Source organism: Podarcis raffonei, chromosome 15, assembly GCF_027172205.1.
Source record: "Podarcis raffonei isolate rPodRaf1 chromosome 15, rPodRaf1.pri, whole genome shotgun sequence".
NCBI classification, from domain to species: domain Eukaryota; kingdom Metazoa; phylum Chordata; class Lepidosauria; order Squamata; family Lacertidae; genus Podarcis; species Podarcis raffonei.
Window position 1 is genome coordinate 44840072 of NC_070616.1, and position 27178 is coordinate 44867249.

The 27178-nt window shown below is 46.2% G+C and overlaps 1 protein-coding gene across 2 annotated transcripts in view; it reads left to right on the top strand.

Annotated features, from left to right (window-relative positions):
• ADAM9 (ADAM metallopeptidase domain 9) overlaps positions 1-27178 on the top strand; it is an 84395-nt gene that overhangs the window by 51672 nt on the left and 5545 nt on the right. The window contains exons 10-19 of one of the 2 annotated variants that reach the window (XM_053367437.1): positions 406-487; positions 1119-1252; positions 2827-2998; positions 4664-4756; positions 6685-6880; positions 7458-7563; positions 8852-9035; positions 17070-17150; positions 19104-19209; positions 21858-21996. In XM_053367437.1, coding sequence (XP_053223412.1) covers positions 406-487; positions 1119-1252; positions 2827-2998; positions 4664-4756; positions 6685-6880; positions 7458-7563; positions 8852-9035; positions 17070-17150; positions 19104-19209; positions 21858-21996 — 1293 coding nt within the window. The remainder of the gene's footprint in view (positions 1-405; positions 488-1118; positions 1253-2826; positions 2999-4663; positions 4757-6684; positions 6881-7457; positions 7564-8851; positions 9036-17069; positions 17151-19103; positions 19210-21857; positions 21997-27178) is intronic. The other variant, XM_053367438.1, reaches the window with a different exon arrangement.

Below are 27178 nucleotides of genomic sequence, written 5' to 3' on the forward strand. Positions count from 1 at the left end.
CTAATCCAGACCGCTGGAAGCCACCCAACCGTGGCTGAGGAAACCCAGCCAGATGGGTGGGGTATAAATAATAAAGTAGTTGTTGTTGTTGTTGTTGTTGTTGTGGGGTGCTAATAGATGCATGCATGCACATGTATGTATATATCCTTTGTTGGTTTGTTTACTATTCCTAGTCTTGAATATTTTAAACTTATTTGCTTATCCTGACTCACCCCACTCCCCATTTCCCCATTGTTTTAAAGGCTTTTATTAAGAATGTGATTCTCCTTTTAGCTAGTGCCCAGACACTGAAAGTGACCTTACCCCCCGCTCTTTGCTGGCATTACTGTTTGGGATTTAAATGGGAGATGACAATTCTGCTTGCAGCAGAAACTAATGGCACTCTTTCCTGTGTGTAAATTTCAGGAAGAAAGCATTTGGTGGCACAGCAGGGATGGCTTATGTGGGTACTGTCTGCTCCAAGAGCCACGCCGGAGGCATTAATGTGGTAAGACAACATCCATTGCTTCTCCAATGAACAAAGGTGGAAACTTAGCTTTGTGGCAAAAGGGGTTTGCGGTGGGTCTGGCTGAGATCCAGGTGCTCTGTTTTCATTGGGTTTATTCTTTTTATTTTGGGGCATTTGGTTTGGGCGTATTCCAAAGTCCCCCCTCCCACTGCTAGGACTTGGCAGAGTGGCAGGACCACTGCTGCATTCACAACCCAGCTGCTCATGGCAACTGTGGTGAAAGGTGCGGGGGTGAGAATTGGGCCCAATGCGATTGTGGATCCCAAGCTGGCTCATCCCCCTCCCTCAGAATGTTCTGTTCCAAGGCCACACATCTGGGGGGTGGCTGGAAGGCCAGCTCAGTTGGGAGAGCAGAGCAGGGGAACACCTCTGCCTAATCCAGACACTCCTTGCCCCGCCTGGCGTGGGGGGGGGGGAGTTGGGTTGCTCTGCCTGATTTCTTGTGTGCTGGTGCTTCAGTCACCCAAGGCTGAAAGAAGAGAGCAAAGGCTTGTGATACTTCCCCCCTAAGTGATTACATAATAGTTTCTATAACAAGCCAAGCCAGAACTTTTGGACCCCTTTTTATTACATACTTGTGTGCGCTTGTTCTTTTTGTGTTATTTTCTAGTTTGGGCCCATCAGTGTGCAGATGTTTTCATCGATCGTTGCTCATGAACTTGGCCACAACCTAGGAATGAACCATGATGATGAAAGGAAGTGTGACTGTGGTTCAGAAAACTGTATCATGAACTCTGGAGCATCGTACGTAACTCTTTTTGGACCTATTGCAGAAGGCCTTTGGGCAGAGCAACTCTGGGAAACCTTTTCCAACTGGACAGCTGCGTTCCCTTACAGGCAACCTTTGGGGGGGGGGAAAACATGCCAGGGGCATGAGGGGCCAGAAGCAAAAGTCAACAGAGCAATGGGTGCAAATTTCACCTGGTCTCCACACGCACCTTGCCTCCAACCAGGCAAGTGAGAGGCATGATCAGGGTGCAAGGGCCTGGTCCAGTCAGACAGAGTCAGTAGGGAATGTGGCTAGGAAGGGCCTGTGGCCGGAAGAGTCCTGGGAGCCCCACAGAGAGGCTCAGAGGGCTGCCTTTGGCCCTGAGGCCTGAGGTTCTCCATCGCTGGAGTAGAGGGATGTAATCACAGGCTACAGGAGACAAAGTGGGAGGAAACTCTGAACATGGGGACCCCTGAATTTCAGCCATGGGAACATTTCCATGCTGCTTTCATCCTTTCAAAAACATAGCCACGTGAGTGAGAATCTTCTCTTTTTAAACAGATTGGTATTATTTGTTAAATTTACATACTGCTCTTCATCTGTAGATCTCAGGGCAGTTCACAGCATAAAAATGCAACATAAAAGAAACAAAATACAGAACATAATAAAAATAAGAACTACTGTAAAACCAAGAATCCTTCCTTCCATAGCACATGAGAGTGGGGACCCCCCCCAACAAGCAATGCCAGATCTTATACATAAATTAAGTGTCCTTATAATGCCCAAAACATTTTTTACCTCTCTTTTAACTAAAAAAGCTCTCAAAGTGGCTTACAAAGCTCAGTCCTCAGGGATTGGGGGGGGGGGAGAGAAGAAAAACAAGTTTAGGCACCAGGTTTTAAAGTTACAGTCCTTCAAACAGCCAGCTGGGATGGAAACAGTTCAAAGAAAGCCTGATGGAACAACTGCTGCCAGGTGTCAAATGAGAGAGTCTGTGCAGCTGTGCAAACTTCCTTCTCTGTGATTCTTTTTCTGTGGTGTCTCTTCTGCACATTCCCCCTAGAATGTCATTCCATTGTGGCTTTCAAGTGGCTTAATAGCCATCCCTTCTCCCTAGGAACTCTGGGAACTGCAGACAAATGATAGGAGTCCAAGCACCTCTTTTGGAATTCTTGGCACCCTTATTGGATTACAGTTCCCAGGATTCCTTGAGCCAAGGCAGGAGCCATGTTGGTGAAACTGGTTTTGTTTTGCTTTGTATACATGCCCTTTGACACTTGAGAGCTATATTTTTAGGACCTGCCCTAGTCTTGTGATTTTATTTTGATTCCTTGTGAAGAGGGATTGATTGCTAAAAACTCTTGGAATTGTAGCTCTGGGGAGGGGTTTTGGGGGCCTCTGAACAACTCTCAGCACCCATAAACTACAGCTCCCATAATTCTTGGGGGGAAGTCATGACTGTTTAAAGTGATATCACAGTGCTTTACATATATTGTGTGTGAATACGGCTTTAGGGCAAAAGCTCTGGAGGGCACCAGGTTGGCAAAGACTGCCCTAGAGTTTGCATGGCCCAATGTAAGGACTATTTTTTAATATTCCATGCTTGCAGAGGGGCCAGGAACTTCAGCAGCTGTAGCGAGGAAGACTTTGAAAAGCTAACTCTGAGCAAGGGTGGGAGCTGCCTCCTCAATATCCCCAGGCCTGAGGAAACCTATAGCATCCCGTACTGTGGCAACAAGCTAGTAGATGCTGGAGAGGAATGTGATTGTGGAACATCAGAGGTTAGTAACAGGTGTGATGTCACCAACACAGAATTCTTTTGGCAGGTTTGAAGTTTGGGCTATTCAGTATTTCTGGTCTTGCGTCTGCTATCACAGGCCACGCTCTTGTCTTAGATCCCTCTTTAGCCCTGTCTTCTCTGAGAAGCTCCTTGAATCCCAAGATCAAACATAGAACATTCTTATATTTGCTCCTGGTGGCTGCCAGAATGACAGTGGCATGGCATGGGAAGTCTTCTGCTCCCCCTCTGCAAGCAACCTGGCTTCAAGTGGTGTGGGATATGGCGCTCTCTCTCAGAACAATTCACCCACCATCGCAGAGTGCTTCAGGGGGCGGCCAAAAAGATCCTTTGAGTGGGTGTGATACTCATTCAGCATGCATGCAAACGAAATGGAGGGAGTTCCCTGCCCTCCAGCCACCCACCTGTCAGTGGGGTGGGGGCGAGGGCTTTGTCCTGGTGCATATTAGACATATAGGAGGGAATCTGCTTGCCTTTCCACACAAACCCTTCATCTGTTTATGATGTACTTATATTGTTCAGCACATCAGAATCAGAAACATGCAAACTAAAGTCCCGCCAGACTCTGTAGACGTGCTCTGGGTTTTTCACACCCTTTGGAGACCTCTTAGTTGTGTGTTATCTTCTCTGCTGCTACCAAAGTCCACATGCTTTTATACCACAAGGAGAGGTGCAAGTCCTTTAGATTTATCGATTGTTGGCCTAACTTCCTTAAAATATGTATTTCCACTGTGGCCCACCCTCTCCTTTCCTGCCCCATACCTGGCAGGTGGGCATGGTTTGGTCATAACAGCCTCGCAGGCCAACTGGAGAGGACGGGTGGATCTAATTCAGCCCATAGGCTGGAGTTCAGCCTCACCTGTGTTAAACCACAGTTAGTTTTAGCTGTGGCTTAACGCAAAGAAGCAGAGGGGAAGTGAAAGAGGTGCTTTTGTGCCCATCAGGACACAGCTCAAAAACACCTCTTTCACTTTCCCTCTGCTCTGACCTTTGCTGGGCTAAGGAGGAAATGACTCTGGCTTGCCATGACATCTGAACTTGGATCAGGCCCCTCAAAATTTCAGCCTGGAGCTGGTGTAGTCAATAGAAGCTAATGGAATAAGTTTTTAAATGAAGGAAGTGCTGGAAGGGCACCTCCTTTAACTGTGGTTTGTACAGTACAGAAGCAACACTTAACCATAATTAATACAAACCATGGTGGCAAATCCACTTCAAACCATAGTTTTATGTCCTGTTTTGGGGCCAGTCTTTAACCATGTTTTGAACTGGATTTGATGTAGCTGCAGCTCCTGTCAGCCCTGCCCATGGTTTAATGGATGTGGTGTAGGACTTCCTACTCCCATCAGCCACAGCCAGGTTGCTCACCCCTGGTTTAGGAATTGTTTCAAGTCCAAGGTTAATTACGCCTGTATAAGGCCAACATTCGAGTTTTAAGATTAAAATGGCATTAGTGCTTTTTTTCAGACGGTACTCAGGGGTATGCACTACTGGGACGTCTCTTTTTTTGTTAAAAAGTGTGGCACTTACTGTAACAACTTCATGGGGAGGACCTGCACCTAGTTTTCTAGAAAAAAAGCACCAGTTGGAAATGCCTGAGAGTGGCCTCCTTTCTCATCTGTTTTTTCCCCTTCCTCTCCTAACTTTTCAGGAATGCCAGTTTGATCCTTGCTGTGAGGCAGGAACTTGTAGACTCCACCCTGGGGCTGATTGTGGTTATGGAGACTGCTGTCACAACTGTCATGTAAGACTCACTGATCCCAAGTTATTGCCAGAAACTGCAGGGCAGGAGGAAATTCTACGGGGACTTGGGTCTCTAACAGCATGATTCTACACATGCTTACTCAGAAGAAAGTCCTGCTGAGTTCAGTGGAGCTTGCTCTCGAGTAAGTGTGTTGAGGATTGCAGCCTTGACATGTGATAAAGAAATAGTCCGCAACTCTAAATGTGCTTCTCTTAGAACAAGTTGAGTTGAAATAAATGGGATATGGTAATTAAATATTATGTTAGAGAAGAATTTTTCCTAGAGTATTTGAATCTTAGATGTCTCACTACATGGCCAGGTTGTACATAACACTAAGACGAACCATGGCTAAGTGCAAATGTGTCAGTTTGCAGGTACTCACTGTTAAAAGTCTGGCTGCTTTGATGCCATGTTTAGACTTAAGGCCCTCCAGGCGTCCATTTCACTGGGCATTCATGATTATCTGTGCTCTTGCCAATATCAGGGCAGTTGTGTGCGATCCCACGTTCATTACGATTTGCCTCTGAAAACTAGGGTTGCCATATTTAAAAAAGTAAAATCCTGACACCACTGAAATTGGTTGGCTTTTTTTTGGAAACCACCATACACCTGGGTTTTTCCTGACATTTTGCCAATTCAGCAAAATTCCCCCCCCCATGCCATTTTTACACCTGAAAATCAGGACATGTCAGGGATTTTCCAGACATATTGCAAGCCTACTGAGAACATTTTGGAGCAGATCAAATGCTTTGGCTCTAATGCTTTGGTGCTTGTATGTGGGGGGTTTGTCTGTCCCATGTACGACTGTCTCCCTATGAGACAAAGGTCATGGGTGTGTCGGGGTGCAAGCACATTTGATCCCTTGAGGCCAGGCTGGCAAGCCTGGAGAAGCTCAGAGAGGCAAAGTGGCTGGTGGCTGACATCTTCATGAGCGTTACAGCAGAGTCGCACTCCTGCGCTGATAGCTCCCCTCCTGTCAGGAAGAAGAAGGGTGTTGGGGAAGGAGAGTCCTGCTCTGAGGAACAGGTAAACATTATTTGAGATGGGACAAACTGTTATCCTCTCTCACAGAGAATACATCTGCAAGGAGTGCAGGGGTCGTGATAGTGGGGAATCAGTCATCAGGAATCTAGATATTTGGGTGTGTGGTGCGCAAAGATACCCCAGGGTGAACTGCCTGGCTGGCATGAAGGCTGCACATATGGCACATGGCCTAGGGAGCCTGGAAGATAGTGCTGGGGAGGAGTCAGTGGTTGTGATGCATGATGGCACCAATGACATGGGGGAATGTAGAGGTGAGCTCCTGGAAGCCAAATGTAGTTTTCTAGGTACGGTGCTGAAAGCCAGGACCTCCAAGGTAGCTTTCTCTGAAATGCTACCAGTTCCCCTTGCAGGGTCAGCTAGAGAGGCATGTGGATGAGGCAATGGGGTTGGGAGGAGAGCTTTGGATTTGTTAGACACTGGGGAACATTCTGGTCAATCCAGGCCTGTACAAAAGGGACAGGCTGCACTTGAACTGGGACTATTGCTGCTTAGATCCTTAAAGGTGGTAGGATAGCTTCTAAAGTGATTGTGGGGGAAGGAGGGTCCCATAAATGCTTAAAAAGAATCTGAGGAGCACGTTGCTAAAAACATTAAGACCAAGAACAAGAAGAAGCTCTTTAAACAAATTAGGAGGAGGAGATCATTTAGGTAGCGTCTACCTGCCATATGGGAATAATAATGCCAGCCTACTGTGGAGGATGATGTAAAGATTACAGAGGAGGAACACAATATTTTGGACAGGTGACCTGTGCTGCATAAATGCTAGATTATTATGGGGTGAAGTCAGTGGGAGGTTTAATCTACTTTGTTGATAGTTTTGGTATATTGCCCACAGTGGGTATTAGCAGGTTGACGCTGGTACATTTCCTGCCTCCCTTTCGTAGTTCCTGTCCAAAGGCACAGAGTGCCGTGAGCGGGCCAGTGAGTGCGACCTCCCTGAGTTCTGCAATGGAACTTCACAGTTCTGCCCTCCAGACGTCACCATTGAGAACGGGCACCCTTGCCACAAAGACGAGGCTTACTGCTACAACGGGCTCTGCCAGTATTACAATGCCCAGTGCCAGGGCATCTTTGGGCCAAGTAAGGAGCATGAGGATCTGCGTTATGTTTGCTTCTCCACAAGGAACAGCTAGCAGACATTATCCTAAGGGATTGGGAACTGCCTCTGGATGACAATTTCTGTTGCTTTTCTGCAAGGCTGGGATCAAGGGACAGCGCAGTTGGGCATCTGCTGCTTCTCTTCACCTGCTTGCCTGTTCACCTTCTTGCTCTGGCTCAGACAGTGGTGGTGGGAAGGAGGAGGAGGAGGAGCAACAGCATTGAGAGGCAGTTGCTGCTGACTTGCTCACTGGCTCTCTGCAGTAAGCAAGCAGGAGGAGGAGGAACAACTGGAGGTGATAAGGGCAATGAGGTGGCAGACACAGTGAGGGAGGGGGCCAATGGAGGCTGTCTTGCCCAAGATGCCCTCCCCACCGCAACCTGGAGCACACATTAGTTGTTTTATTTTATTATTATTATTATTATTATTATTATTATTATTATTATTATTATTTCTTCATGATGCAGAAAATGGGTCTTCTGTTACTTTATGCTGCTGGTCCTGCCAGAAGGCCAAAGGAGCTGGGCAAGCCTGATTTCCCAAATCTGTATTTTGCAGAAGCAAAGGCTGCTCCCCAAATCTGCTTTTCCGAAGTGAATTCCAAAGGTGACAGGTTTGGAAATTGCGGCTACCATGGGCATGACTATAAGAAGTGCTCGAGCTGGTAAGTGGGTGCGGCAAGGAAACTCTGGTCACCTCCAGACTGTCGGTGCCTTAGGGGGTGGATTCAGTCACATGTAGGTTTGCACAATTATAATAGCTTAAAGTGCTCTGTTGTTACGAATCTACTTTAGAAAGCAACAACACAGACTTTTTTGTGTTTAGGAAAGTGACAGGGAAAGCATGAAAAGTGAAACAAATGAATGATTAACATATAACCACTGCGCAATCAAATCAGGATGAAATCATGATGAATGTTCATTGTCCTGTAACTGCCCACAAACAAAATAAGAACAAATGCTCAACAAAGCCTGGACATAATCTGACTTCCACAAAAGGTTCTTTTATGCAGGCAAATCAAAAAGATTGCTCAATAAGCAGCTTGTCAAGAGAAGCCTGCTCTGCACAGCTCCCCCCCCCCCGCACAATCAGTTCACACATGACCGTGTCTACATGTCGTGCCAGAAAATAAATAAATAACTTGAATGAAACCTGGAAATGGCAGGAGAGGGCTGGAGAGTCCTTGTGGCTCACGAGGAAACCCTCCCTGGAGGCTGAAGAGGACTTCAGTGTGGGCACGGGAAGCCCCAAAGAGGTGCAGTGGGCCTTTGTTTCGGCTGCTCAGCCTGCCTGCCTAATAGCTGGTACGTGCCCAGATGACAAGACCCCCTTTCTCGGCCTTGCTAATGTGGTCCAAAGGAAAGCAGATCAAGGTATTTGGCACCAACTGGGCTGCAGCAGTTGCCTGAAGGAGGCGTACAAGGCGCCATCCAAGGTTTACTCCTGAGCCTGTCCCACAAGCAGAGCCAGAGGCTTAGGATCAGAGTGTTTCTTCTCCTAGATGAGCTCACTTTCCCAGGTGGATGGGCCCCAACTGCCCCTGTCATATTCATTCATATTGCATTTGACAGATAAGGGCAGGGATCACTATCCTGGTGCCCTTGGACGACAACTCCCAGCACTGCTGACCATTGGCCATGTTGAATGGGACCGATGGGAATTGTAGTGCACATGTCTGGAGGGCACCATGTTGGCTTCCCCTGGATTTGGGCCATGCATTTCTCCCCCATCCTTTCATTGGAGGAGCGTGATGTTTTGCCAAACCCACTATGTCATTACTACGTTTTGCACAAACAGATGTTTTCCTTATGATTAGCCCACGATTAGCATCCAGGAGTGTATATTTTCCTTTAATCCTACTAAGCCTCAAAAAACCTAAGTCGATAATGATCTGTGCATACTTTCAGAAATTAACTGTCAGTGATTTAAGTTGCCGTGCCATATTGCCACAGGAACGCCATGTGTGGGAAACTACAATGTGAGAATGTGCAAACCCTTCCTGTCTTTGGAATCGAACCTGCCATTATCAAGTCTCCCATCCAAGGTAACACCTGTTGGGGTGTGGACTTCCAGCTGGGATCAGACGTACCAGATCCAGGGATGGTGAACGAAGGCACCAAATGTGCCCCTGGAAAGGTAAAGCAGGAAAGTTCTCAGGTGAACAATTGTTTTTTGTTGTTTTTTAATGTATTTTTATTAAAGATTTTCTTGATTTACAAAGGTATGTGCAATGTCTCTCTCTCATATTTTTTTCCACATAACACTTTCCTTTTTCTTTTACAAATTGGTTTCATTTGTTGAGACATTAGGAAGAATAGGGGGAAAGAGGTGGGGGGGGGGAAGATGGGTGGGGGTGGGGTCGGGTGGTGATGTTTCTATTTTACTTAATATATGTGGGGTTTTGTGTCAGCGTTGCTTGTGTGGGTTCTCTGCTGTTCACTTGTGTTCCTTTGGTGGTGAGAGAGGTTGGGGTTGGCCGAGGGTGTGGCTGTTTATTTGTGGTTGGCTGTGGTGGTCTTTGTTTTCATGTGTGAGTGGGGTGGGTGGGTGTTTTGGATCAGGTTAGCCAAATTGATTTGTATGCTGTTGGTGGATTTTTATTGTTGTCTTGTTGGGCTGTGTATGTGATAAAGGGGAGCCATACCGGGATGAAGGCGTCTTCTTCTATTTGTCCCCGTGTTAGTTTCAGTTTATTGGTTAATTTTTCTAGTAAGGCTGTTTCCCATACTATTTGGTAGCATTGGTCCATGCTTACTCCTGACAGGTTTCTCCAGTGTCTGGTTATGATGTTTCTGGCTGCTGAAAGTACCGGTAGGTGAGTTATAAATTCTTTGTGGTGTAGATATGTATTATTGTATTGGAAGATGTTTAGTAGGGCCAATTCTGGAGTGATTTCTAATACTTGCTTAGTTATTTTACATATTTCTCGTATAGCTGTTGTCCAGAATAGTTGGATTTTGGGGCACTCCTGCCACATGTGGAGGTATGTGATGTTAGGATATTTCCGTTCCACCTTAAAAGGGAGCAGGCTTTGTGAGTCACAGAGTCTGCGTATTTCCTGTTCACAGTTTTCAGTTGCTTTCGTTTTCCTACTTCGTACCTGAGCATACCGATGCAGGCGGTCATGGTTTCTTTGTTCTGACCAACGCTGAATAAACTGTAAATATGCTCTCCTGCTGTGCATCTTTTGCTGTGTGAATTCTGCTGATAGAGTGTGCACCAGCCTAAGAATGTGGCAATCTATTACTGAGGCTTCGTGTCGCTAATTGCTGATACTGCGTGTCTATGGGAGATCGATGGATCGTCCGGCAGCCGGCTTGGGGGCTATGATGGACTTTGCCTCCCTGGCAGTATCCCAACATGTGCCTGTGGAGGTGCACCCTCTCCAGCATTTTGGTGAGGTTCCTGGGCGTATTAGCACTAGTTTTCTTAGTTTTAGGTACCATCTGTAGGTGATTTTCAGAGTGAGTTCTTTTCTTTTTGTTGATATGGATTTAAAGGGGGGTTTAAACCACATTTTGGTTCATTGAGTGGGGTTAATCTCGTAGCCTATGTCATCCATTGTTTGTGGGATTTTGGAATAGTATTTTGTATATTGCAGATACCATCCCTTTACCATGTCCCTTTGTTGTTAGGAGGTTTTTGAAGGTTGTCGGGGCCTAGTTGCTGCTGATTTTACTACCGGATTGTTTAAGAGGGCATGTAATCGGTGATGTGTTAACCAGGACATTTGGGTGTCTTCTTGTTTGTCTTGAATTTATTGTGTTGACAAAGGTTTGTTATTTTTGTAGAAGTCTATTAGATGATATAAGCCAGGTTTTTTATCTTGAGGTTTTGTGCTGCGTGATGGAATAATGGGTGGTATGCCAGGGGAATTAGTGGGGATGGAGTTGGAGATAGTTTGCCTATTTCTGTTTTCCATGCTATGAGCATAGTCTGTGTGTACCTCTTAAGTGTTGTGGGAATTTTCCTTAGTTTGTTTGGGAGGGGTGGGTATGCTGTGGTGCAGGTATTTTCAATTGTGTCCCTCTCTAGGTGTATCCATTGTTTTGTCTCATTTTTTAGTATATATGGGATTATATGGTGTATTTGGTTGGCAATGTAATATGCTTCTATGTTGGGGCTTCCCCATCCTCCTGACGTGGCGAGGTGCAGGTATTTGGGGCTTATTCTTGGTTTTTTGTGTGAGAAGATAAAGGAGTGTAGTTTTCTCTGCCATCTGCAGAGTTGGGTTTGGGGAATCCAGATTGGGAGGGTTTGGAATAGGTAGGTTAGTTTTGGGAGGGTGATCATTTTGATCATGATTATTTTGTCTGAGAGGGTGGAATGCATGTTGTTTCATCTTATTAGGTCTTTGTTTATTTGTCACCACAGGGGCTTGTAGTTGTGGAGGTAATAACTTATTGAGGTTTCTGGTTATTTGTACTCCTAGGTATCTGAACTTGGTGTGGCAAAGTTTTATCTTGGTGACATTAGTGAATTCTTTTTGGGTGTGAGGAGGGGTGTTGAAGCACATAGCTTCTGACTTTGCAAAATTTACCTGTAGGCCCGACACCATTGCAAATGTGTTGAGTTCTCTGGTTAGGGAGGTTGCTGTGCTTATGGGGTCTGCTGTTGTGACCATTAGGTCATCTGCAAAGAGCCCCAATTTATAGGTTCTGCCTTTTATTTCCACTCCCTTGGTGTCTGTGGCTGCTCGGATTCGGATTGCTAAGGGTTCCAGAGCCAGGATAAATAAGAAGGGAGACAATGGGCATCCTTGTTTTGTGCCTCTTTGGATTGCTATAGGGTTAGAGCCCATATTGTTAGTTCTGCATTTTGCTGAGGCTTGGGAGTATATTTGTTTGAGGATTTGTAGGAAGTTGAGGCCAAATTTCATGTTAGTTAGTACTGCTAATATGTATTTCCACTCCAAGCAATCAAAGGCTTTGAGGATGTCTAGGGACATAATTGTCAATGGGAGTTTAGTTGCCTTGCTGTGTTCGATCAGGTTCAGTAGTTTCCTGATGGGGTCTGTTATATTGCGGCCAGGGACAAAGCCGGTCTGGTCTGGGGCTATTAACTTGTGTAGGAAGATTTTTAGGCGGTTGGCCAAGATTGATGTGAATATCTTGTAGTCTTGGTTTATTAATGAGATTGGGTGGTATGATTCTACTTTGAGACTGTCTTTCAGTGGTTTTGGGATGGAGACTATTTTGGAGTGGGTCCAGGTTTTGGGGATGGGCCCCCCTTTCATGATGTCATTGAACAGGCAGGTCATGTAGGCCATCAAGGGTTCTTTGAATTTCCTATAGACTTCTGCTGTGAAGCAGTCTGGGCTTGGGGCTTTGTGTGGTTTCAGGTTTTTGAGGACCGTATCTATTTCCTCTGGGGTGATAGAGCTGTCCATGAATTCCTGTTCCTTGTCAATTAAGGTGGGCATGGTCAGTCCTGCTAGGAATTTTCTGATTTCCTTCTCAGGTGGGCTATGGGAAGTGTATAGGTTGGAGTAAAATCCTGCAAATTCTGAGGTTATTTCTTTGGGGGAGAATGTTATGTAGTCATCTTTTTTGGTGATGCAGTGTATTCTTGTTTTGAGTTCTTTTTTCCTACATCTATTTGCTAATAGTTTGGAGTTTCCCCCTCCATATTCATAGAAACATTGTTTAGAGTATAGAATACTGATCATTGTTTTGTTGATTTCTAGGGAGTCAAGTTCTCTCCTTTTTTGTTCTATAAATTGAAGAAGTTTTTTAGATCCTGTTTGTTTGTAGCGTGGTGAGAGGGCCGTGATGTCTTGTTCTATTTTTGTTAATTTTTGAGGGGGGTTGTTATATTGTCTACATCATTTTCCTTGAAGTAGTTTTGTAGAGTTTTTGTGAGACTCTCTCTAATTTGTTTGTTTGTAGTTAGGATGGGGCTGAAGGACCATGATGGGGTGGTTTGTGATTTTAATGTTACCTATGTTTCTTGATTTCGCTAAGGAGATCAGACCCTGTGTGAGCAGAATGCTGTCCAGTCTGGACGTTGTACCATGGCGTCCGGATTGGAATGTATGGCTGGTGTCTCCCGGGTTTTGCTCACCCCAAATGTCGTAGAGACACCTGTTTTTTAACATTTTAGTAACTTGTAAGAGTCCCTAGTTGTTGGGGGTTTCTTTCAAGGAAGGTTGTCCATGGGGTTGTAGGGTGAATGTTTTTCGGGGATATGCCTTTCATATTTAGGTTGAGGTCACATCCTAGGATTGCTTCCCCTTTAGAAAAGGAGAGGAACTTGTTTAGTGTCTTCTGAAAGAATTCTAGTTGTTTTGAGTTTGGGGCATATATGGAGCTGATTGTCAGTTTAATTTTGCCATCTAGTGTCCCTTTAGCGAAAATGAATGCCTTTTTTGTTTTTTAGGACTGTTGTGGCAGTGACTGTTGTTCAGGTCTCTACTGAGTATTATAGCTACGCCATGGGCTTTCCCTGAGCCTCGTGCAACCCACTGTTGACTGAAGTGGGGGTCACTCAGGAGTTTGATCCCTTTGGGTGGGTTGTGTATTTCTTGTAGGAAGGTGATGTGCGGTTTCATGGTGTTTATGTATGAGGTGATGCATTTTCTTTTGATGGGGTTTCCCAACCCCTGTGTTGTTTAACGAACCAATGGGATTGCACTGACCTACAGTGTAGTGGTTGGGGGACTAGTGGGATTAGAGTTAGATTTGGGTTAAAGAGTAGGGGGTAGGTTGTAGAGAGTTTCCTATATGTAGTCATATACGGTATGTGTTTGTTTGGGGTATTTTGGGCCATTTGGCATTTAGCCGGTTGGTCCTAGGTCTAAGCTGGTGTGGAGGACCATGTATAGGGACAGGCCATCCCCCCTGTTGTTTGCGATAGGGGATGATCAGTGAGATGGGGTGAAGCATCTTTGTGACGCCAATGTCGGGTATAAGGTTCGTAAGCAATGTTGCCAATGTTATTAGCAACATCGTTGGTGTGTTGGGGCGAGGATGTGGGTGTTGGTATGCTCTGGCGCCACCATTGTGCTGGTTGGGCATCAGATTTTAGCCTGTTTGTGGGTTGTGTTATTAAGGTTGGAGGAGTTATTTTTCCTTAGTATGGAGTAGGGGGATGCTGAAGGTGTGGGTTATGGGTTGTTAGGTGATGGGGAATGTGGTTTGAGGTCTGGACTGGTGTTGGGGTGGGGATTTCTGTGCCGGTGCAGGGCTGGGGGGGGATGTTGATGGTGTTAACTATATCTATGTTCGGCAGGGAAAGGACGGGGGGAAGGGGGGGAGAATCACCAGTACTTCAGTTTGTGGTTTTTTCTGGTTGCTTCATTCAGCTGGGGTTGTTGTTGTAGTAGGGTTGTCCATCTGCGATGAGTTGGTTTGGTTAATCTTGGTCTGGTTTCTTGTGTCATATGGCCGGCGGGATGATTTTGTGCGTGGTGCTTGACTGTATTGGTTTGCATTGTCTGTTGTTTCTTTTTCTTCTTTACTGTCATCCAATTGTTTGCTGCTGTTTCGTCATGGTTGTGGCTGTCACTTAGTGGGTTTGTCGGTTGCCATTCCTTTGGAAGGTCGAGTTTGAGGTTCTTTAGTAGTTGCAAGGCTTCAGGTATGTTGGTAGCTCTTTGTTGTGTTGTGTTGGTTGTTATGATGAGTCGAAAAGGGAAGCCCCATCGGTACTTGATCCCTGCTTGTTGGAGACACTGGGTGCACAGGCATTAGGCTTTTTCTCCGATTAAGGGTGTCCTGAGATAAATCCTGTAAGTCCAATATGGGGGCGTCTCCATATTGAAGGTTGGTTGAGTTTCTGAGGTTGCTCCATACCTCTTCCTTCTTTTTGTAGCGTGTGAAGCACACAATGATGTTTTTTGGGGGGTGGGGCGCTGGGTTTCGGCATAGGTTTTAGGGCTCTGTGAGTCCTCTCCAGGTCATCTACCTCAAGTGTCATGTTTGGGATTGTATCTTTCAGCCAGCGTACAATTAGGTCTGCTGGGCTTTTCTCCTCTACCTTTTCAGGAAAGTTGCGGAAGTGGATGTTGCAACGTCTATTGCAATCTTCGATATCCGGTTTGATTCTCATTTCTGTGTTTTCTATTTCCAGGTGATTTACCAGTTCATCCAATTTCTTATTGATGTGTGTGTTCTCCTCCCGGTATTGTTCTATTATTCTTTCTTTCATTTGGTTCTTGTTCTCTAGAGCTTTCATTTTGGAGGTTAGATTGTTGATTAATATCTGCAGGGGAGCCACTGTGGCCTTCAGTGTTTCTCGCTTCCATTTCCCTCAGATCTCGTTTAGTTGTTGGGTGGTCGTCATCTTGAAGGGGTGTTGTGGTCTCAGCGCTATTTGCCATCTCCCTGTTTGGTGTCATCTCAATCTCCCTAATGGTTTTGGTTTGAGGTCTGCTTGGCGTCCTCTTGGAGTGTTGCGGTTAGGAGTTGTGGTGGTGATGGTTCCTGGATGTTGTTGGGTTGCTGAGCTGAACAGGCGTTGTTGACTGGTGTTTTACAGAGCGTTCGGATTAGGTGGCCATTTGTGTTGAGTCTAGGCTGTGGTCGCCTCAGCGGTGCTGCCAGAGGGGAGGGTAGGTAAGCTGACAGGCGGGTAGACCAACAGACAGTTCACATAAGGGGGAGGGGGTTAGCAGGCAGAGATGCAAGAGACCAGAGAGGTGGGGCCAGGGGAAATGTGTGTTTGAGGGGGGTTATTTGTGGTTGCACCCGTGTGTACACGCCTGCGCACTCATATACGCAAAAGGGGTACTAGGGTCCAATTAAGGTGGAAGGTAGGGTTAGGAATGTGTTCAGGAACAGGACCAGACAAAACAGAATATAGGCAAAAGGTGGAGGGAAAAGAGGAAGAAGAAGAGAAAAGAGAAAAGAAACAAAGAAAAAGAAAAAGGGGGAAGGGGAAATTAGAGTAAAATAAAAGGGAGGGGGAAGACAGAAAGGGGGAAAGAAATAGAGAGAAGGAGAGAAAGTAGAGTAAGAACAGTAGTAATAGATTGCAGTGATAGTTTTAGCTATAGTACGAGAGGGGAAAGTATAATACAGTGGTATGCGTGTATGAGTGTATGTATGTGTTTTCTTTAAAGAGAGAGAGGAGGAAAGGGGGGATGGAGAGAGGGAGGGGGGAGAAAAAGAGAGAAGGAAGAGGAGAAATGAGAAGAAGAAGAAGAGGGGGAGGGAGAGGTAACTGTAGCAGTGGCAGTGGTGTGGGGAAAAGTTTTGTTTTAAAGGAGGGGTGGGGGAAGAAACAGCTCCCCCTTCAAAAACAGACCGGCAAACAGGCTCTCCTCTTCTTTCTTTGATGGTGACGGCAAGGTCGGGGCTCCTCTCTCCCTTCCTCCTCTTTTCTCCCCCCCCCCTTTCCCTTTGTTGCTTTGGCTCCGAGGTCCCTTCAGCCTCGGAGCTCCGCTGGGTTGTTGGCGGGGAGGGAGGCTGTGCCTCCCTCGGTAGGCGTACCAGATGTCCCATCTGGTGGTGGTGGAGGCAGAAACAGTGGGGTCTGGGCTCCTTTCTCTCCTTCCCCTCCTGCTTCCTGCTTCCGTGCTGGCTCCGAGATCCTCCTGACCTCGGTTGGCCGGGTGCCCTTGGTCCTGGCTCGATCAAGGTCACGGGGGGGGGGCTGCAGTTATTCCGGGCGCCCCAGTTCCTCTCCAGTTTCGGTGCTGGCGGCGCTGGCAGCGGCAGTTCCAGCAGCCCAGGAGCCAGCCAGGTAGCTTTGTAAGTTCTGGCTGGCTTCAGGAGCTGCTCGTTGCCGTGGCGTCCCCATGCTGCCTTAACTGGAAGTCCCGAGTGTACCCTTTTTGAGCGGGCAGAACTCCTTTCACGCTCCAAGGCAGAGGTACCTGCTACAGCGTCTTCTCATTTTGAAGGATCCTGGATCAAATGCGAGAACTGCTTTTTGCTTTCTCATCAGTCAAATGGAAGGGTATAACTTTGCTCTCAGTTCTGTCTGTAGATTGCTTAATGGAGCTACGGATTGTTAAGAGCGGCCCACCAAATGTGCAGTGGATGTCTCAGGTGGACCATTGTGTGAGTTTTCCTTGTTAATCCTAACAGATCATTTGCAAGAGAGAGGATTTTGATCTGTGAGGAAAGCTTTAGAAATGAAACTTTAGATTGGGCAGACACATCACTTGCTTTAATTTAAGGTTTGCAGTCCCAATCATAATGAATTTGTGTGTGTCCTTTCTTTCAGATATGTAAGCACTACCAATGTGTTGATGTCTCTGTTTTGGGTTACAGCTGCAATGCAGAGCATCAGTGCAATGGACGAGGGGTAAGCTGACAAAACCACGCCGGATTTCTAGACAGTGCTTTCTCCAGCGGTTACTGACTTGATGCTTTGTTTTGTTCTGACCTCCTCTCTTGGGCCTTCCTTTCCCCTTTTTTCAGAAGGTGCTGGAGGGAGACTTGGTTCCATTGAATGACGGACAGGTAGGAGCTCCAGCAAAGGAACAGTTGAGAGCTCCCTTCAAGCTTCTGGTTCTTCCTTTGATGCTCTGCCCTTATCTACCTGCATTATGTCAGGGGTTAGATGGGTGGACTTGGCTTGTTATTTGATACTGCTCATATTGATCCAGAGCAGACTCCAGCATATAGTTAGCAAAAACTGAAACACGTTGCAGGATTCCCCAAAAATAGACGGGTGGTAATTCATCCAGCAGAGCTTTACTACTGAAGGTAAATGAGCATAATAATCACAAATCCATATATCTTCAGAAATGGCACAGTATATAAAGTGAACAAGGCTACAGTTATGAAGAAATTAGAAGAAAAATTGGTGGAAACTTAACCAAAGGTGGTATTCCTAAATTTTTGAAGAGGTAAAAGGAGATTACAAAATCAGACTGGTAAAGGTAGGAAAAGGTTCACAACAGCAAGTGACGATAGAAGAACTGAGAAACTGTGGCTACATGACAGAAGAAAATCATCTGGGTTTATACAAGATGACATGGGGCAATGTAATGTGAAGTTGAGTGCAAGCACCATTTGGCGCAGACTGCAGGAATATGGTCTAAATGCTAGAATTCCAAGGAAAAAGCCATTGTTGTCTCTCAAACAAAGGTTGAAACGATTAAACTGGGCTAAAACCCATGTTAGCTGGACAGCAGAAGAATGGGACAGTGTTATGTGGAGTGATGAGACCAAAATCTCCTTGCTTGGTAGTAATGGCATGAAATATGTGAGGTGAAGAATTGGAGAAGATTTACATCCTACTGCATTGCAGCTACTGTGAAACACTGAGATAGTGTTATGATCTGGGGTTGTATGACAGCAAAAGGTGTGGGAGAAGAAACTAAACTTTTTTTAAAAAAAAATTAGTTTCTTCTCTAGCACGGCGAATCGTCAGTTCCGCTGCTACCCCAGATGGCAGCCTCATTTCCTGTCATGATGTTTCCTGAGTCTCAGATAGAAACAAGTGTTTAATGCAGGGGTCGGTCAGCAAACCTTTCCAGCAGGGGGCCGGTCCACCGTCCCTCAAACCTTGTGGGCGGGGCTGGACTATATTTTGATAAGGAAAAAAAAGGAACGAATTCCTATGCCCCACAAATATCCCAGAGATGCATTTTAAATAAAAGCACACATTCTACTCATGTAAAAACACCAGGCAGGCCCCACAAACAACGCAGAGTTGCATTTTAAATAAAAGGACATATTCTACTCATGTAAAAACATGATTCCTGGACCATCCGTGGGCCGGATCTGCCCCCCGGGCCTTAGTTTGCCTACCCATAGTTTAATGTATGAAGCAGTGTGGAATGTGGATGTGTGGTGTTTTACTGATGAAAGTTTGTACTCATTGAGGGGCAGTATTTCAATATGAGTAATGTATGTTCTTTGTGGGACGCGGGTGGCGCTGTGGGTTAAACCACAGAGCCTAGGACTTGCTGATCAGAAGGTCGGAGGTTCAAATCCCCGCTACAGGGTGAGCTCCCGTTCCTCGGTCCCTGCTCCTGCCTACCTAGCAGTTCGAAAGCACGTCAAAGTGCAAGTAGATAAATAGGTACCGCTCCAGCGGGAAGGTAAACGGCGTTTCCATGTGCTGCTCTGGTTTGGTACGCCGGCTCCCTCGGCCAATAAAGCGAGATGAGCGCCGCAACCCCAGAGTTGGCCACGACTGGACCTAATGGTCAGGGGTCCCTTTACCTTTACCTTTATGTTCTTTGTACTTTTGTCCATTTACTGTATTTATTTTTCACTCTTTGCTTGCTGCTTTTCATCCAAACAGGTGTGCAATAGCAATAAGAACTGCCACTGTCACCCGGGGTGGGCCCCTCCCTACTGTGATGCCAAAGGATATGGCGGCAGTCTGGACAGTGGACCTCCATACAATGGCAAGTACCTGAACCACACACCTTCCTGTCTTTGGTGACGCCTGGAGGTTGGGAAGTGACAGCTGCTCCAAGAGGCTTAAGTCCTCCTTGGCTGGTATGGTGGTGGCTTGCTGTGCCTCTCTAGTTTTGTTTTCCATGGGAAGAGGAGCTTGGGTTTTGGATAACCAGCCATTGGAAACTTAGGGTCTCTGGATTGGGGGGGGGAATCTTACAACTTTCAGAGCTTTTGTTTGTCCTGGGCCAACTTTCTGCAAATGTCATTGGGGACAGAGGAAGCTGCTTTATCCACCTAGATCAGTATTGCTTAATGCTCACCAGAATTTCAGCCAGGGATCCTCAGAGAGGCCATGGACTGAACCTGAGACCTTCTGCATGCAAAGCAGGTGCTCTGTAATTGAGCTATGACCATTCCAAATTCATGCACATGTTATTTTGAAAAAATGTGGGGGGAAAACATTGAATTTTTTGGTGCCTCAAGAGTCCAACAAATTGATTATGACTTTAGCTCATGTCTGCTTTGTCAGGTGCATAAATTAATTCTCAGTTAGCAGGTATATGCAGGAGAAAATTGTAAGGTGGGAGCTGAATGGCAATAAGAAGCAAAAATTAAAGTCAGTGATAAAAAAAATGTGTACACCACAGTCTGTCTTGAAGGCTTTCGCTCTCTTGTGCCAACTTCAAAACCCCCACAAACAAATGAGGAAGCATGAAAAATACAAAGAGACAGCTACAGTAACACGTTTGCAATTGAAGCAGTTAAGAGTAAGGACCTGGAAGAGACCAGTATTCAAATCTCAACTCAGCCATGAAGCGTGTTGGGTGACTTTGGGCCAGTTGCTGTCACTTAGCCTACCCCACAGGGTTGTTGCGAGGATAACATTGAGAAGTATGGACACACCTCAAGCTCTTTGGAGAAAAGCTGGGATATGAAATGCCAAGTCCACAAAATTACTCTCCAACAATATCTTTTAAAACATTTTTACTAGTCCAATTCCTTAGGCATGTTTTTCTTAGGCAAGTTGTGGACTTCCAACCCAGCTGAGCCTTTTAAGCATACAGACACTATTCTTGCACATAACATAGAGACAGTAAAATATAAGCAGCAAAGCCCAGACAGAAAAGAAAGGGGAAATGGAGAAAGGGAAGAGGGGAAAGAAAGGAAAACACCAATTTTTGGTGTTGATTTATTTGGGATCATACCATGCAATCCAAGTTTCTCTTGGAGAAGACAATTAGATTGATGGGCTACTGGACTTTTTGTGGTGGATTTTTGTGGTGGGTATTATGCACAAGGTAAAGACTGGCACAACATCCTTTGAGGCAACAAATACCGTTGTAAATATAATGTAGATTAAAGTAATTCTATTATTGTTCCATTGTTTCCCCCTATGCTTTTAGGTGTTTTTATTTTATCTCTAAGCCACCTTGAGTCCCTGTCAGGGGAAAAGGCGTGGCATAAATGAACAACAGCAACCACCTCCTGCATCTTCCTCCCTGCTCACCCTGCAGCCAACAGGCACTCTCTTCACTTTCTGCCCAATAATAAAGCCACCATTCCGCATCACCTTTCTTACCCAATTTTATCTTCTCCATGTCTCCTACTCTCTCCTTTTTGGCAATTCTGCTGTGTACCCCCATTTTCACCTGCACCCCATTTCCCCTCCCTCCTCCTTCCCTTTCTCAACTCTCCCTGGCACACAGGCCACCCATATTTCTAGGCTTATTTTGCAGCTCCCTTTCCACCTGCTTGCTATGATGGAGATGTTGCTGTACCTTAAAGACGAGCTGAACCTTAAGAGCAAACCTGTCCAGTTAGCTTGCTCACTTAGAGCTGATGGATGTTGTTTGCTTGTTGATACATTGAATCTGGAGCTTCATGTTGAAGGCAACATGACAGGTTACAAAAAGAAATAGCAGAGAGGGATGCAACACGGACGCCAACACCAAAAGCTAACACAATAGAGCCTTTCCCGACTCCCTTCTTGCTGTAAGGAAGCCTGGTTTCAAACCACCACTTTTCCTCTCCCTCCCATGCCATAGCCACTGCTCTTGGGCAAGCTGTCTTCTCTCTTGCCTCCCTCCCTGCTCTTTGTAATGGGGCACTGCAAATCTACATTTTGATTATATGGGAGAAAAGCAGAGTCAGTAGTCTAGTCCAGAGGTAGCCAGCGTGGTAAACTGCAGCTGTTGTACAACAACAACCATAATCCTCCCTGACCATAGGTCATAGTGGTTGGAGCTAATGGGAGTTGTAGTCGAGTACACTTGGAGGGCACCACCGTGGCCATCCCTGGAGTCAGTTGTGCTCAGGAAAAAGTAAGCTTGCCCTGCCTTTCCATGTTCTGCCCAATGGGAAGAAAGGGTACTGAGATTACCAACATGTCCATAAGAACCCAGCTACTTTAAATGACTCAGCTACTTTAAATGACCGATACTAATCTTGTTATGTGCATTATACGCATTTGTAAACTGCTTTGGATTTTGAAAAGAGCAGAGGTTGAAACTGTTGACTGATTTAACAAGCTCACAGCATTCCTTTTCTCCCTCAATGGGGTTGAGGAAGTTTGTAATTCCCACCCTGCAGAAAGGTAACTATTGTTCCTGTTGTTGCTAATTTTCTTTCTTTGTTTATTCTCTCTCTCTTTCAGATGTGGATAACACCACAAGAAATTGGCTGCTGGCATTCTTCTGCCTGATTCTCCCTCTCCTGTTGCTTTTGCTCTTCACTTACCTTGCGAGGAATCAGTTGGTGTCATCCTTAATGCCGTTGATAGAGGCTTGTTGTGGGTAAGTATTTTCTGTCCACCCCCCCTGCTGTGTGGAAAGCTGACTAGGAATTCTTTGGCAGAACAAAGGCATTTAAAGGCTCTGTGTGCAGCACTGGTGCCAGGCCCGGTCCACTGGTGAGGCAAGGTGAGGTGCCTGCCTTGAGCAGTAGAAGCCTAAGAGGCAGCGGCTGCCTGCAACAGTGCTAGTTTGCAGCAAGATCTCATGAGATCTCACTGAAATTTCACGAGATCTCACACAGCACACAAGATCCTGTGATATCTCACTGGAAGTCAGTGCCCCTGCCAGCTCTTTGTGGATGCCGCTTCACAACACAGGTAAAAGAGGAGCACTGGCAGCAAGTGTGTGTGTGTGTGTGTGTGTGTGTGTTACATTCCCAAAATTGGATGTGTCCCTCTGCCAGGGGCATTGTGTATTCTGCAAAATAGGGAAGAATTGGTTTTTCTAGAACCAACTGAACACCAGCCAGTTCCCCCTAGTTTGCCAGCCCTGTTTTGTTCTCTGCACGTTGTCAGAAAACAATTGGAGAAGTCAGACCTTTGGTCAAGTATCTCAGTGTTGCTTACTCTGAATGACAGTGACTCCCCAGTGTTTCAGGTAGGAGCCTTCCCTGGAAATTTTGCAGGCAAAGCATGGGATTGACTCTTAAATTTACAGATTTTTCTCTAAGAAATTCTTGGTATGGCTGAATCGTGGAATTGCTATACAAGCGTCTGCATAGAAAAGTCACATCCAGTGTGTTCTGTTCACTTAGAGAACAACTGCAAGACTCCGCAAAGTGTTCTCTGTAATGCCACCACACACAAACCTGAGACATTTGATCAGGGGTCACCATCCCTTTTGGACCAGTGGGCATATTTGGAATTTTGAGAAAGTGCTGTGGGTGCCATCACAAATGACTGCCAGGGGGTTTGGAGCATGGCACAAAATGGCTGCCACGGTGTGTGTACTGGCACCCCACCCTCGCACACTTAATCCTGAGGTTAAGTGAAATTTGGGTATGTTACAGGTTGCCTGTTCAGTGTAGAACAAGCTGAGCCAACAGAAACTAGCAAGGAAGAATCTTGTGCATTGTGGAATTTTGAGGGGGTATTTATTGAGATCTTTCATAGGTAGCAGAGGAGGCACAGGAAGGGATGCTAGTGCCTGCAGGCCAGAGAATTACTCTGTCAAGGTTAGTGCAGGTGAAGGATTAATCAACTTCCATGATCACACCATCCTCACTGTGGGCATAGAGTGTGGAACGTGGTTTCTTGCATTCTGTACCGTTTGGTGGGGGCAGAATAACATCACTCTGTTTTGCTTATGCCAGATTGGACCTTTGTTAGTTAGGGGAAGTGGGGCAGATTGATACAGAAAAATTCAATCTCATATTTTAATGAGTAAAATAATAAAAATTTTGGCTTGATGCATGACATAACTAATCAATATTATAATAGCAATCATAAGAACCATTAAAGGTAGAAGATAATGAGAATAATAATAGTAATAATAATAATAATAATAATAATAATAATAATAATAATAATTTATTATTTATACCCCGCCCATCTGGCTGGGCCTCCCCAGCCACTCTGGGCGGCTTCCATAGAAACCAAAAATACAGTAAAATATCACACGTTAAAAACTTCCCTGAACAGGGCTGCCTTAAGATGTCTTCTGAATGTCAGGTAGTTGTTTATCGCTTTGACATCTGATGGAAGGGCGTTCCACAGGGCGGGCGCCACTACCGAGAAGGCCCTCTGCCTGGTTCCCTGTAGCTTTGCTTCTCGCAATGAGGAAACCGCCAGAAGGCCCTTGGCGCTGGACCTCAGCGTCCGGGCAGAATGATGGGGGTGGAGACGCTCCTTCAGGTATACTGGACCGAGGCCATTTAGGGCTTTAAAGGTCAGCACCAACACTTTGAATTGTGCTCGGAAACGTACTGGGAGCCAATGTAGGTCTTTCAAGACCGGTGTTATATGGTCTCGGCGGCCGCCCCCAGTCACCACTCTAGCTGCCGCATTCTGGATTAGTTGTAGTTTCCGAGTCACCTTCAAAGGTAGCCCCACGTAGAGTGCATTGCAGTAGTCCAAGCGGGAGATAACCAGAGCATGCACCACTCTGGCGAGACAGTCCACAGGCAGATAGGGTCTCAGCCTACGTACCAGATGGAGCTGGTAAACAGCTGCCCTGGACACAGATTTGACCTGTGCCTCCATGGACAGCTGTGAGTCCAAAATGACTCCCAGGCTGCGCACCTGGTCCTTCAGGGGCACAGTTACCCCATTCAGGACCAGGGAATCCTCCACATCTGCCTGCCTCCTGTCCCCCAAAAACAGTACTTCTGTCTTGTCAGGATTCAACCTCAATCTGTTAGCCGCCATCCATCCTCCAACCGCCTCCAGACACTCACACAGGACCTTCATCGCCTTCACTGGTTCTGATTTAAAAGAGAGGTAGAGCTGGGTATCATCCGCATACTGATGAACACCCAGCCCAAACCTCCTGATGATCTCTCCCAGCGGCTGCATGTAAATGTTGAAAAGCATGGGGGAGAGGACAGAACCCTGAGGCACCCCACAAGTGAGAGCCCAGGGGTCTGAACACTCATCCACCACCACCACTTTCTGAACACGGCCCAGGAGGAAGGAGCGGAATATAGAATCATAGAATCATAAAATCATAGAGTTGGAAGAGCCCACAAGGGCCGTCGAGTTCAACCCCCTGCCAAGCAGGAAACACCATCAGTGCACTCCTGACATATGGTTGTCAAGCCTCTGCTTAAAGACCTCCAAAGAAGGAGACTCCACCACACTCCTTGGCAGCAAATTCCACTGTCAAACAGCTCTCACTGTCAGGAAGTTCTTCCTAATGTTTAGGTGGAATCTTCTTTCTTGTAGTTTGGATCCATTGCTCCGTGTCCGCTTCTCTGGAGCAGCAGAAAACAACCTTTCTCTATGTGACATCCTTTTATATATTTGAACATGGCTATCATATCACCCCTTAACCTCCTCTTCTCCAGGCTAAACATGCCCAGCTCCCTTAGCCGTTCCTCATAAGGCATCGTTTCCAGGCCTTTGACCATTTTGGTTGCCCTCCTCTGGACACGTTCCAGTTTGTCAGTGTCCTTCTTAAACTGTGGTGCCCAGAACTGGACACAGTACTCCAGGTGAGGTCTGACCAGAGCAGAATACAGTGGCACTATTACTTCCCTTGATCTAGATGCTATACTCCATATATAATGACTTGAGTAAAAAATGGGTTTTGTATCATTCAGCCCCACCAATGGGGCACTTCGATACAAAGCATAAATTGTATGAGAATGGTAATTATTTGCAAAAAATTATGCAAAAACAATTTTTATTGTGAGAGGTCATAATCAGCCTTACAATTTGTTGCTTAAAATCTAAATTATATATCAAAACTTACAGTGTTTCACACATATCATAGACTTTATGGCAGGTTTTCTTAACAAAGCATCAAAATTTATATTAATCTTTCCTCAAACACCTATCCATTAAAAAGAAAACTTTGGAAAAACTTTAAAAGTGTAAGAACTTACATTAGTCAAAAAATAGTAATATTGTTGTTGTTGTTTTGTTGTTGTTAATACCCCGCCCATCTGGCTGGGTTTCCCCAGCCACTCTGGACGGCTTCCAAAAAAGATTAAAAATACAATAAAATATCAGTCAGTAAAAACTTCCCTAAACAGGGCTGCCTTCAGAAGTCTTCTAAATGTCAGATAGTTGTTTATCTCTTTGACATCTGATGGGACGGCGTTCCACAGGGCGGGCGCCACTACTGAAAAGGCCCTCTGCCTGGTTCCTTGTAACTTGGCTTCTCACAGTGAGGGAACCACCAGAAGGCCCTCGGTGCTGGACCTCAGTATCTGGGCTGAACGATGGGGGTGGAGACGCTCCTTCAGGTATACAGGACCGAGGCCATTTAGGGCCTTAAAGGTCAACACCAACACTTTGAATTGTGCTTGGAAACGTACTGGGAGCAAATGTAGATCTTTCAAGACCGGTGTTATGTGGTCTCGGTGACTGCTCCCAGTCACCAGTCTGCATGCACCACTCTGACGAGACAGTCCACGGGCAGGTAGGGTCTCAGCATGCGTACCACATGGAGCTGGTAGACAGCCGCCCTGGACACAGAATTGACCTGTGCCTCCATGGACAGCTGTGAGTCCAAATGACTCCCAGGCAGCACACCTGCTCCTTCAGGGGCACAGTTGCCCCATTCAGGACCAGAGAGTCCCCCACACCCGCCCGCCCCCTATCCCCCAAGAACACTACTTCTGTCTTCTCAGGATTCAACCTCAATCTGTTAGCCGCCATCCATCCTCCAACCATCCCCAGGCACTCACACAGGACCTTCACTGCCCTCACTGGTTCTGATTTAAAAGAGAGGTAGAGCTGGGTGTCACCCACGTATTGATGAACACCCAGCCCAACCCCCATGATGATCTCTTGCAGTGGCTTCATGTTTAAAAGCATGGGGGAAGAGGACGGAACCCTAAGGCACCCCACAAGTGAGAGCCCAGGGGTCTGAACACTCATCCCGCAACACCACTTTCTGGACATAGCTCAGGAGGAAGGAGCGGAACCATTGTATAGCGGTGCCCCCAGCTCCCAGCTCCTCTAGATGGTCCAGAAGGATGTTATGGTCGATGGTGTCAAAAGCCGCTGAGAGATCCAGCAGAACTAGGAAACAGCTTTCACCTTTGTCCCTAGCCCACCGGAGATCATCGACCAGCGCGACCAAGGCAGTTTTAGTCCCATGATGAGGCCTGAATCCCAACTGGAAGGGATCCTAATGGTCTGCATCTTCCAGACGTGCCTGGAGTTGTTGAGCAACCACCCGCTCAATCACCTTGCTGAAGAATGGAAGATTTGACACTGGACAATAGTTTACCATATTGGCCAGGTCTAAAGATGTTTTTTTGAGAAGCGGTTTAATGACTGCCTCTTTCAGCAGGTCTGGAAAGGCTCTATCGCAGAGGGAAGCATACACCACCCCGCAGAGCCTATTGCCCAGCCCTTCCAAGCTCCCTATTATTAGCCAGGATGGGCAGGGATCAAGGAGACAGGTGGTCGGTTTCACTCGTCCAGTCCTCGGAGGTAACAGATTGGAATTGATCCCATATAACATGACTAGACAGGACTCCAGCACTCTTCCGCCCTGGCCCTGCTCCCAC